This window comes from Hyla sarda, chromosome 4, assembly GCF_029499605.1.
Source record: "Hyla sarda isolate aHylSar1 chromosome 4, aHylSar1.hap1, whole genome shotgun sequence".
In the NCBI taxonomy this organism is placed as follows: domain Eukaryota; kingdom Metazoa; phylum Chordata; class Amphibia; order Anura; family Hylidae; genus Hyla; species Hyla sarda.
In genome coordinates this window covers 402,241,483-402,253,483 of record NC_079192.1, presented here as the reverse complement: position 1 = coordinate 402,253,483, position 12,001 = coordinate 402,241,483, and the positions used below count along the sequence as shown (strand labels likewise).

The 12,001-nt window shown below is 47.7% G+C and overlaps 1 protein-coding gene across 1 annotated transcript in view; it reads right to left on the bottom strand.

The window, feature by feature from the left end:
• EFCAB6 (EF-hand calcium binding domain 6) overlaps positions 1–12,001 on the bottom strand; it is a 186,794-nt gene that overhangs the window by 47,895 nt on the left and 126,898 nt on the right. Inside the window, exons 18-19 of the mRNA XM_056517381.1 lie at positions 5,514–5,647; positions 1,821–2,056 (exon numbers count right to left, since the gene is read on the bottom strand). Of these exons, the coding sequence (XP_056373356.1) occupies positions 1,821–2,056; positions 5,514–5,647 (370 nt within the window). The remainder of the gene's footprint in view (positions 1–1,820; positions 2,057–5,513; positions 5,648–12,001) is intronic.

The window sequence follows — 12,001 nt, the reverse complement described above, 5'->3', positions numbered from 1 at the left end:
ATAACACTTCTGTGAGATCACACTGTCCACTCAGGAAGAAACACTGATTGACAATCAATTTCACATACTGTTGTGCAAATGGAACAGACAACAGGTGGAAATTATAGGCAATTGGCAAGACACCCCCAATAAAGGAGTGGTTCTGCAGGTGGTGACCACAGACCACTTCTCAGTTCCTATGCTTCCTGGCTGATGTTTTGGTCCCTTTTGAATGCTGGCGGTGCTTTCACTCTAGTGGTAGCATGAGACGGAGTCTACAACCCACACAAGTGGCTCAGGTAGTGCAGCTCATCCAGGATGGCACATCAATGCGAGCTGTGGCAAGAAGGTTTGCTGTGTCTGTCAGCGTAGTGTCCAGAGCATGGAGGCGCTACCAGGAGACAGGGCAGTACATCAGGAGATGTGGAGGAGGCTGTAGGAGGGCAACAACCCAGCAGCAGGACCGCTACCTCCGCCTTTGTGCAAGGAGGAGCACTGCCAGAGCCCTGCAAAATGACTTTCAGCAGGCCACAAATGTGCATGTGTCCACTCAAAAGGTCAGATACAGACTCCATGAGGGTGGTATGAGGCCCGATGTCCACAGGTGGGGGTTGTGCTTACAGCCCAACACTGTGCAGGACGTTTGGCATTTGCCAGCGAACACCAAGATTGGCAAATTCGCCACTGGCACCCTGTGCTCTTCACAGATGAAAGCACGTTCACACTGAGCACATGTGACAGAGTCTGGAGACGCCGTGGAGAACATTCTGCTGCCTGCCACATCCTCAAGCATGACTGGTTTGGCTGTGGGTCAGTAATGGTCTGGGGTGGCATTTCTTTGGGGGGCCGCACAGCCCTCCATGTGCTTGCCAGAGGTAGCCTGACTGCCATTAGGTACCGAGATGAGATCCTCAGACCCCTTGTGAGACCATATGTTGGTGCGGTTGGCCCTGGGTTCCTCCTAATACAACACAATGCTAGACCTCATGTGGCTGGAGTGTGTCAGCAGTTCCTGCAAGTGGAAGGCATTGATGCTATGGACTGGCCCGCCCGTTCCCCAGACCTGAATACGATTGAGCACATCTGGGACGTCTCGCTCCATCCACCACAGACTGTCCAGGAGTTGGCGGATGCTTTAGTCCAGGTCTGGGAGGACATCCCTCAGGAGACCATCCACCACCTCATCAGGAGCATGCCCAGGCGTTGTAGGGAGGTCATACGGGCACGTGGAGGCCACACACACTACTGAGCCTCATTGTGACTTGTTTTAAGGACATTACATAAAGTTGGATCAGTCTGTAGTGGGGTTTTCCACTGTGATTTTGAGTGTGACTCCATATCCAGACCTCCATGGGTTGATAAATGTGATTTCCATTGATAATTTTTGTGTGATTTTGTTGTCAGCGCATTCAGCTATGTAAAGACGAAAGTATTTCATACGATTAGTTCATTCATTCAGATCTAGGATGTGTTATCTTAGTGTTCCCTTTATTTTTTTGAGCAGTGTATGTCTCTAGGACATGCCATGTTAAATTATTATAATTTTTTTAAAGCGACAGGAACACTTTAACAAAAGGTTTTTACATATTTTATTGTAGAGCAAAGTCCCTTTTATACATGTCTGCTGGTTTCTTCAGGTGAAATAAATGCTACCTCCCAGGGTAGTATAAAACGACCCCAAAAAAGGTCCCCTACTGCAGCCTAGTCAGTTGTCATCAGTCTTCATCTCTTGTATATCTACATCTTCTATAACAAATCCAGACATCTGTATGGATCTGTATCGCTGCAGGTTATACTGGAGTTTATATATGAATATGTATTGTATATAGGAAGGAATGTACCTGTGCGATGAGTTCAACCAAGGAGGGCAGTCCTCTTTCTCCTGCCCTCGTAATAAGTCAAGGAACTCTGTATAATTTAGGGTGGATGTGAGATTCAGCCCAAGTAGGTTGAGGAGGCGTTCGTATTCCTTCTGAGTGATGATGAACATGAAGCTATCGAGGAGGCGGCGGAAGTCATGCATTGTGATCAGGCCGTCCCGGTTGCTGTCTATCTTGTAAAAGGCGCTGTATGTGTCCTGAAGAGTAGAAAATAGGTTTGGTGCCAGGGTGGCAACATATACAGGGCTGGCTTAAAGGGGTACTCCCTTGGAAAACTTTTTTTTTTTTAAATCAACTGGTGTCAGAAAGTTAAACAGATTTGTAAATTACTTCTATTAAAAAATCTTAAAAGGGGTACTCCGCCCCTAGACATCTTATCCCCTAACCAAAGGATAGGGGATAAGATGTCAGACTGCCGGGGTCCCGCTGCTGGGGACCCCGGGGATCGCTGCTGCAGCACCTCGCTATCATTACTGCGCAGAGCGAGATCGCTCTGCATGTAATGACGGGCAATACAGGGGCCGGAGCAGCGTGACGTCATGGCTCCGCCCCTCGTGATGTCACGGTCCGCCCCGTCAATACAAGTCTATGGGAGGGGGCGTGGCAGTCGTTACACCCCCTGCCATAGACTTGCATTAACGGGATGGGCCGTGATGTCATGAGGGGCGGAGCCATGACGTCACGCTGCTCCGGCCCCTTTATCGCCCGTCATTACGCACAGAGCGAACTCGCTCTGCGCAGTAATGATGGCGGGGTGCCGCAGTGGCGATCCCCGGGGTCCCCAGCAGCGGGACCGTGGCGATCTAACATCTTATCCCCTATCCTTTGGATAGGGGATAAGATGCCAGAGTGGAGTCCCCCCTTAATCCTTCCAGTACTTTTTAGGGGCTGTATACTATAGAGGAAATGCTTTTCTTTTTGGATTTCTCTGATGTCATGACCACAGTGCTCTCTGCTGACCTCTGCTGTCCATTTTTGGAACTGTCCAGAGCAGGAGAAAATCCCCATAGCAAACATATGCTGCTCTGGACAGTTCCTAAAATGGACAGCAGGTGTCAGCAGAGAGCACTGTGGTCACAACATAAGAGAAATCCAAAAAGAAAAGCATTTCCTCTGTAGTATACAGCCCATAAAATGTATTGGAAGGATTAAGATTTTTTAATAGAAGTCATTTACAAATCTATTTAACTTTCTGGCACCAGTTGATTAAAAAAAAAAAGTTTTCCACGGGAGTACCCCTTTAAGTTGGTGCCCTATACAGTATCTCTCTCACCTTAAAATCTCTCTTCATGGCGTGCCATATACTATATACAGTGCCCACATGACATTGCCATAAGGCAACTAAATAACAAAGTTCAAATAGTAAACTAGGAAATACACCTGAACCCTGAGCACTAGTGGTGCCCCCCTTTGGTAGGGGGAGTTTATGCCTACATGATGTCAATGGTTGCATGGCCACAGAGCCAGGAAAAAACACTATAAATGGGCACTGTCACTTTAAAAAAAACTTTTTTTAATCGGTCGGGGTCTAAGTGTTCAGACCTGTCGCTTAAAATTTTTTTTTTGACATGTCTCTAGGACAGGGTTTCCCAACCAGTGTGCCTCCAGCTGTTGCAAAACTACCACTCCCAGCAAGCCCGGACAGCCGAAGGATGTCCGGGCATGCTGGGAGTTGTAGTTCTGCAACAGCTGGAGGCACACTGGTTGGGAAATCCTGTCCTAGGACATGTCTAATGTCAAATCTGTCAAAGACTGAGTATTCACACATAGAAAGAACTAACTGGGACAATGTAAGTCTGTGGGATTGTCTCGGTCAGCCGCATTTTTCTGCTTGTTTTAACAATTGTCCTGGGTCTGAACACTCCGTGACCGATGACATTTTTTGACATGTCTCTAGATCATGTAAAAAGTTTTTTTTTAAAGTGACAGGTACACTTTAAAGGGGGACTCCAGAGGAAAATTTTTTTTTTTTATAATCAACTGGTGCCACAAAGTTAAACAGATTTGTAAATTACTTCTATTTAAAAATCTTCCAGGACTTTTCAGCTGCTGTATACTACAGAGGAAGTTCTTTTCTTTTTTGAATTTCCTTTCTGTCTGACCGCAGTGCTCTCTGTTGACACCTCTGTCCATGTCAGGAACTGTCCAGAGCAGGAGAAAAACCTCTCCTGCTCTGGACAGTTCCTGACATAGATATCAGCAGAGAGCACTGTGGTCAGACACAAAAGAACTACACAACTTCCTCTGGAGCATACAGCAGCTGATAAGTACTGGAAGGATTAAGATTTTTAAATAGAAGTAATTTACAAATCTGTTTAACTTTCTGGAACCAGTTGATTTAAAAAACATTTTTTCAACCTGAGTACCCCTTTAAGGTCAAATCACATAAGATCTTAGTGATAGAGCAGCCATCATCATTAAGTCCCCCAGGCTCCAAAATATGCACAGTCCCTCTCCTCCCCATCCTTTGTTTTCCACAGTTAGGTCTACACTGAATTCAATGCCCTGATCTAAAATTGAACATGTCTTAAAGGGGTATTCCAGGAAAAAACTTTTTTTTATATCAACTGGCCCCAGAAAGTTAAACAGATTTGTAAATTACATCTATTAAAAAATATTATTCCTTTCAGTACTTATGAGCTTCTGAAGTTAAGGTTGTTCTTTTCTGTCTAAGTGCTCTCTGATGACACGTGTCTCGGGAACCGCCCAGTTTAGAAGAGGTTTGCTATGGGGATTTGCTTCTAAACTGGGCGTTTCCCGAGACACGTGTCATCAGAGAGCACTTAGACAGAAAAGAACAACCTCAACATCAGAAGCTCATAAGTACTGAAAGGATTAAGATTTTTTAATAGAAGTAATTTACAAATCTGTTTAACTTTCTGGAGCCAGTGGATATATATAAAAAAAGTTTTTTTCCTGGAATACCCCTTTAATACAATATTCTGAGAGACATTAAAGAGGTTAACAAGGAATAGAGAAACAGAGCTGATTTCTTCTAAATACTGCGCCACCCTTGTCCTCGGGTTGTGTGTGGTATTACAACTTGCCCTTATTCACTCTAATGGAACTGAGCTGCAATACCACACACAACACGAGGACAGAGGTGGTGCTGTTTTTAGTAGAAATCCGCTTTGTTTTTCTAATTCTGGATATCCCCTTTAAAGGGGTACTCCGCCTCTAGACATGTTATCCCCTATCTAAAGGATAGGGGATAACATGTCTGATCGAGAGGGGTCCGGCTGTGGGCTTTTGTGATCGTGACATCACACCATCCCCCCTCCATTTATGTCTATGGGAGGGGGCGTGATGGCTAGTACACAGCAGTCAGGCCTCCTTCCGTAGACATGAATGAAGGGGGCGTGGCGATTGTGTTTGCCAGTCATCCGGCACGGAGCGGAGTTCACTCTGTGCACCTAATGACTGGGGTGCCGCGGAAGAGATCGTGGAGGTCCCCAGCGGCTGGACCCCCGTGATCAGACATGTTATCCCCTATCCTTTGGATAGGGGATAACATGTCTAGCAGCGGAGAACCCCTCTAAGTTTGATGGCAATAGCGTGAACCATGTATATCTATATGGACTCCCAAGCTGAGAGCTCTATGCCCTGTACTATGCTATTTTCTTGTTTCCCATATTATACATCATTCATACTTACCCCATAGCCTTCTCTTAACTTATCCAACAACTGGCTGAGACACTCTTCTGCTGTCATGTAGTGAAACTTGGTCTTATTCACTCGATGGTTGGGACTATTATGCAATTTCTCCCCAGGTCCAACTCCTGTTGGGACTAAGAGCAAAATATAAATAGTTGTATTGGAATTCATAAAAAAATATTTTTCATTATAATAGTTTCTCACATTAATGTAACTGTCTATACATAAGTACCTCTGTAGACACAAATTATATACACCTAAATGGATAGCCACATAGATTAAAGTGTACCCGTCATCAACAAAAACTTTTTATATAACTTACATCAGTGCTCCCCAACCTTTTTATCGTCGCGGACCGGTAAACATTTGATAATTTTTCTGTGGCCCTCTTGTTTTATATAGACAGCAGCCCCCCCCCCCCCTTATATAGACAGCAGCCCCCCCCCCACTTATATAGACAGCAGGCCCCCCTCTTATAGACAGCAGGCCCCTCTTATAGACAGCAGCCCCCCCCCCTTACAGACAGCAGGTCCCCCCCTTATAGACAGCAGGCCCCCCTATTATAGACAGCAGGCCCCCCTATTATAGACAGCAGCCCCCCTTATATAGACAGCAGCCCCCCCACTTATATAGACAGCAGGCCCCCCTCTTATAGACAGCAGCCCCCCCCCCTTATAGACAGCAGGTCCCCCCCTTATAGACAGCAGGTCCCCCCTCTTATAGACAGCAGCCCCCCCCCCCCCACTTATATAGACAGCAGCCCCCCCCCCCACTTATATAGACAGCAGGCCCCCTCTTATAGATAGCAGCCCCCCCCCCTTATAGACAGCAGGTCCCCCCTCTTATAGACAGCAGGCCCCCCTCTTATAGACAGCAGGCCCCCCCTTATAGACAGCAGCCCCCCTTATATGACAGCAGCCCCCCCCCCACTTATATAGACAGCAGGGCCCCCCTTATAGACAGCAGGCCCCTCTTATAGACAGCAGGCCCCCCCCCCTTACAGACAGCAGGTCCCCCCCCTTATAGACAGCAGGCCCCCCTATTATAGACAGCAGCCCCCCTTATATAGACAGCAGCCCCCCCACTTATATAGACAGCAGGCCCCCCTCTTATAGACAGCAGCCCCCCCTTATTGACAGCAGGTCCCCCCCTTATAGACAGCAGGCCCCCCTCTTATAGACAGCAGCCCCCCCCACTTATATAGACAGCAGCCCCCCCCACACTTATATAGACACCAGCCCCCCCCCCACTTATATAGACAGCAGGCTCCCTCTTATAGATAGCAGCCCCCCTCCCCCTTATAGACAGCAGGTCCCCCCCCCTTATAGACAGCAGGCCCCCCCTTATAGACAGCAGCCCCCCCCCCCCCCCCACTTATATAGATAGAAGCCCCCCCCCACTTATATAGACAGCAGGGCCCCCCTTATAGACAGCACTCACTCTGCTGCTAGATCAGTGGTCTCCAAACTGTGGACCTCCAGCTGTTGCAAAACTACAACTGGGAGTTGTAGTTTTACAGCATCTGGAGGTCCACAGTTTATAGACAGCAGGCCCCCGCCCCCCTCCTCTTGTAAACGGCTCACCACCTGCGGTTGTCCTCGGGTGCTGCCCCCCCATGCCCCATTCTCCTGTCCTCATCATGGCGTCCTATGGAGGAGCATGTGACATACACGTCACTCTGCTTCCTCCGCAGCGTTACGCTGGGCGCAGGGGAGGAGGAGTGACGTGTGTGTCACATGCTCCTCCATAGGACGCAATGATGCAAACGGGAGAACAGGAGAGCTGCACTGCAGGTATTGGACATGGTATCAATTGGCCAGGAGGAGGATCAGTGTAACAAAGCAAATTTTCATTCGCTATTGTCACCCAATGGGCGGGCTCGGCCATGCGGGGCTCTGTACACTGAGGACAAGCAGGGCGCTGTTCACTGAGGACAAGCAGGGCTCTGTACACTGAGGACAAGCAGGGCTCTGTACACTGAAGACAAGCAGGGCTCTGTACACCGAGGACAAGCAGGGCTCTGTACACCGAGGACAAGCAGGGCGCTGTTCACAGAGGACAAGCAGGGCGCTGTTCACTGAGGACAAGCAGGGCGCTGTTCACTGAGGACAAGCGGGGCTCTGTACACTGAGGACAAGCGGGGCTCTGTACACTGAGGACAAGCGGGGCTCTGTACACTGAGGACAAGCGGGGCTCTGTACACTGAAGACAAGCAGGGCTCTGTACACTGAAGACAAGCAGGGCTCTGTACACTGAGGACAAGCAGGGCTCTGTACACTGAGGACAAGCAGGGCTCTGTACACTGAGGACAAGCGGGGCTCTGTACACTGAGGACAAGCGGGGCTCTGTACACTGAGGACAAGCGGGGCTCTGTACACTGAGGACAAGCGGGGCTCTGTACACTGAGGACAAGCAGGGCTCTGTACACTGAGGACAAGCGGGGCTCTGTACACTGAGGACAAGCGGGGCTCTGTACACTGAGGACAAGCGGGGCTCTGTACACTGAGGACAAGCGGGGCTCTGTACACTGAGGACAAGCGGGGCTCTGTACACTGAGGACAAGCGGGGCTCTGTACACTGAGGACAAGCGGGGCTCTGTACACTGAGGACAAGCGGGGCTCTGTACACTGAGGACAAGCGGGGCTCTGTACACTGAGGACAAGCGGGGCTCTGTACACTGAGGACAAGCGGGGCTCTGTACACTGAGGACAAGCGGGGCTCTGTACATGGAGGACAAGCAGGGCTCTGTACACGGAGGACAAGCAGGGCTCTGTACACCAAGGACAAGCAGGGCTCTGTACACCGAGGACAAGCAGGGCTCTGTACACTGAGGACAAGCGGGGCTCTGTACACTGAGGACAAGCAGGGCTCTGTACACGGAGGACAAGCAGGGCTCTGTACACTGGACAAGCAGGGCTCTGTACACCGAGGACAAGCAGGGCTCTGTACACTGAGGACAAGTAGGGCTCTGTACACTGAGGACAAGCAGGGCTATGTACACTGAGGACAAGCAGGGCTCTGTAAACTGAGGACAAGTAGGGCTCTGTATACTTAGGACAAGCAGGGCTCTGTACCACATTTTTATATGTTGTGCAAAACATTAACCTTTTTAGTATATTTCATAAAAAATTTTAACTCCTTTTTATAGAAAGTATGGCTTATAAAAAAAGACCATTAGGGGTCCCCATACCATCCAGAACATAATCATGTTCGGCTGCAGCATCATCTTTGTCCCATATAAAGCACAGACTGGGACAAGTCCAGGAAGTGAGGGCCGGACTAGCACTCCTCTGTGCTCACTCCTGTCCTATCAGACTGCAGCATGAAAACAGAGAGAGGAGGGGTTACAGAGCAGCCTGCAGTGATTTGATGAAGAGACCCAGCACAGCACAGCAGACTCAGGGAGGAAGTGAATTCATGGTGAGTGAGGGCGGGCTCAGTGCTTCTTAAGCAGTGGATGTCATATGAGGGAGCAGCTGAACGCTGAGATTTGGGAGCCAGATACAGAAGCTAGACGCATAAAAAAGACATGTAAACCATCTGCATGACCTAGTGAGTAACATGTATAAGCATTATTTTTTTTCTGTGCTATGACAAATATGAAAGTAGTGTATGCTGGTTTTAAAATATACACATAATATAAATGCCTATATCAATAGCCCATCGATTAACATTGACTCTGTATCTAGCAAAAATACACACAATATGGATGCAAAATATATATAGAAATGAAAGTGTCCTAATTTTGAGTTTAACCCCTTAAGGACCGGAGGTTTTTCCGTTTTTGCATTTTCGTTTTTTGCTCCTTGCCTTTAAAAAATCATAACTCTTTCAAATTTACACCTAAAAATCCATATGATGGCTTATTTTTTGCGCCACCAATTCTACTTTGTAATGACGTCAGTCATTTTGCCCAAAAATCTATGGTGAAGCGGGAAAAAAAATCATTGTGCGACAAAATTGAAAAAAAAAACGCTGTTTTGTAACTTTTGGGGGCTTCCGTTTCTACATAGTACATTTTTCGGTAAAAATGACACCTGATATGTATTCTGTAGGTCCATACGATTAAAATGATATCCTACTTATATAGGTTTGATTTTGTCGGACTTCTGGAAAAAATCATAACTACATGCAGGAAAATTAATACGTTTAAAATTGTCATCTTCTGACCCCTATAACTTTTTTATTTTTCCGTGTATGGGGCGGTATGAGGGCTCATTTTTTGCGCCATGATCTGAAGTTTTTAACGGTACCATTTTTGCATTGATAGGACTTATTGATCACTTTTTATTCATTTTTAAATGATATAAAAAGTGACCAAAAATGCACTATTTTGGACTTTGGAATTTTTTTGCGCGCACGCCATTGACCGAGCGGTTTAATTAATGATATATTTTTATAATTCGGACATTTCCGCACGCGGTGATACCACATATGTTTATTTTTATTTTTATTTACACTGTGTTTTTTTTTTTATTGGAAAAGGGGGGTGATTCAAACTTTTAATAGGGGAGGAGTTAAATGATCTTTATTCACTTTTTTTTTTCACTTTTTTTTTGCAGTGTTATAGGTCCCATAGGGACCTATAACACTGTACACACTGATCTTCTATGTTGATCACTGGTTTCTCATAAGAAACCAGTGATCAACGATTCTGCCGGATGACTGCTCATGCCTGGATCTCAGGCACTGAGCAGTCATTCGGCGATCGGACAGCGAGGAGGCAGGAAGGGGCCCTCCCGCTGTCCTGTCAGCTGTTCGGGATGCCGCGATTTCACCGCGGCTATCCCGAACAGCCCACTGAGCTAGCCGGCATGCTTTCGGTTTCACTTTAGACGCGGCGTTCAACTTTGAACGCCGCGTCTAAAGGGTTAATAGCGCGCGGCACAGCGATCAATGCCGCGCGCTATTAGCCACGGGTCCCGGCCGTTGTTAGAGGCCGGGCCCGAACCGCTATGACGCGGGGCCACGCCGTGGCCCCGCGTTATAGATCGGGAGTGGACACATGACGTTCCAGTACGTCATGTGTCCTTAAGGGGTTAAAGGGGTACTCCGCTGGAAAACATTTTTATTTAACTCGACTGGTGCCAGAAAGTTAAACAGATTTGTAAATTACTTCTATTTAAAAATCTTAATCCTTCTAGCACTTATCAACTGCTGTATGCTCTCTGCTGATGCCTCTGTCCATTTTAGGAACTGTCCAAAGCAGGATAGGTTTGCTATGGGGATTTGCTTCTACTCTGGACAGTTCCTAAAATGGACAGAGGTGTCAGCAGAGAGCAGTGTGGTCAGACATAAAGAAAATTCCAAAAGAAAACAACCTCCTCCGGAGCATACAGCAGCTGATAAGTACTGAAAGGATTAAGATTTTTAAATAGAAGTGATCTACAAATCTGTATAACTTTCTGCTAACAATGGTCGTGGCCTACTTGTGAAGGGGTGTGGCTTAAAGGTAAATGAGGCCGGTTATCACAGACGCATTTTTGACCGTATTATAAATGCAAGCCCGGGCCTGATTACAGATATGATAACTAGAACCGACACCTGTCAGTCTGGTTCTTGCGGCCATTATGCTGGCGCAAAAAATGCATCCAAAAAACTGGTCTTAACCTGCCAAAAAATTATGCAAAAATGTTTAAACTGTCTAGTTAAAGGGGTACCCCGCCTCTAGACATATTATCCCCTATCCAAACGATTGGGAATGAGATGTCTGATCGCAGGGGGTCCCGACGCTGGTACCCCCACAATCTATGTACAGCACACAGCGTTCATTTAGAATGCTGGGTGCGGGCGGCGGGGATCGTGATGTCACAGCCACGCCCCCTCGTGACATCACGCCACGCCCCTCAATGCTAGTCTATGGGATGGGGCGTGATGGACATCACGCCCCCTCCCATAGACTTGCATTGAGGGGGCGTGGCGTGACATCACAACTAGAGATGAGCGAACTTACAGTAAATTCGATTCGTCACGAACTTCTCGGCTCGGCAGTTGATGACTTTTCCTGCATAAATTAGTTCAGCCTTCAGGTGCTCCCGTGGGCTGGAAAAGGTGGATACAGTCCTAGGAGACTCTTTCCTAGGACTGTATCCACCTTTTCCAGCCCACCTGAAAGCTGAACTAATTTATGCAGGAAAAGTCATCAACTGCCGAGCCGAGAAGTTCGTGACGAATCGAATTTACTGTAAGTTCGCTCATCTCTAGTTGTGATGTCACGCCACGCCCCCTCAATGCAAGTCTATGGGAGGGGGCGTGATGGACATCACGCCCCCTCCCATAGACTTGCATTGAGGGGGCATGGCGTGACGTCACAAGGGGGCTTGGTCGGGACATCACGACTCTCGCCGCCCCGCACCCAGCATTCTAAACGAATGCTGTATGCTGCACATAGATTGTGGGGGTCCCAGCGTCGGGACCCCCTGCGATCAGACATCTCATTCCCAATCGTTTGGATAGGGGATAAGATCTCTAATCACAACCCCCGGCAC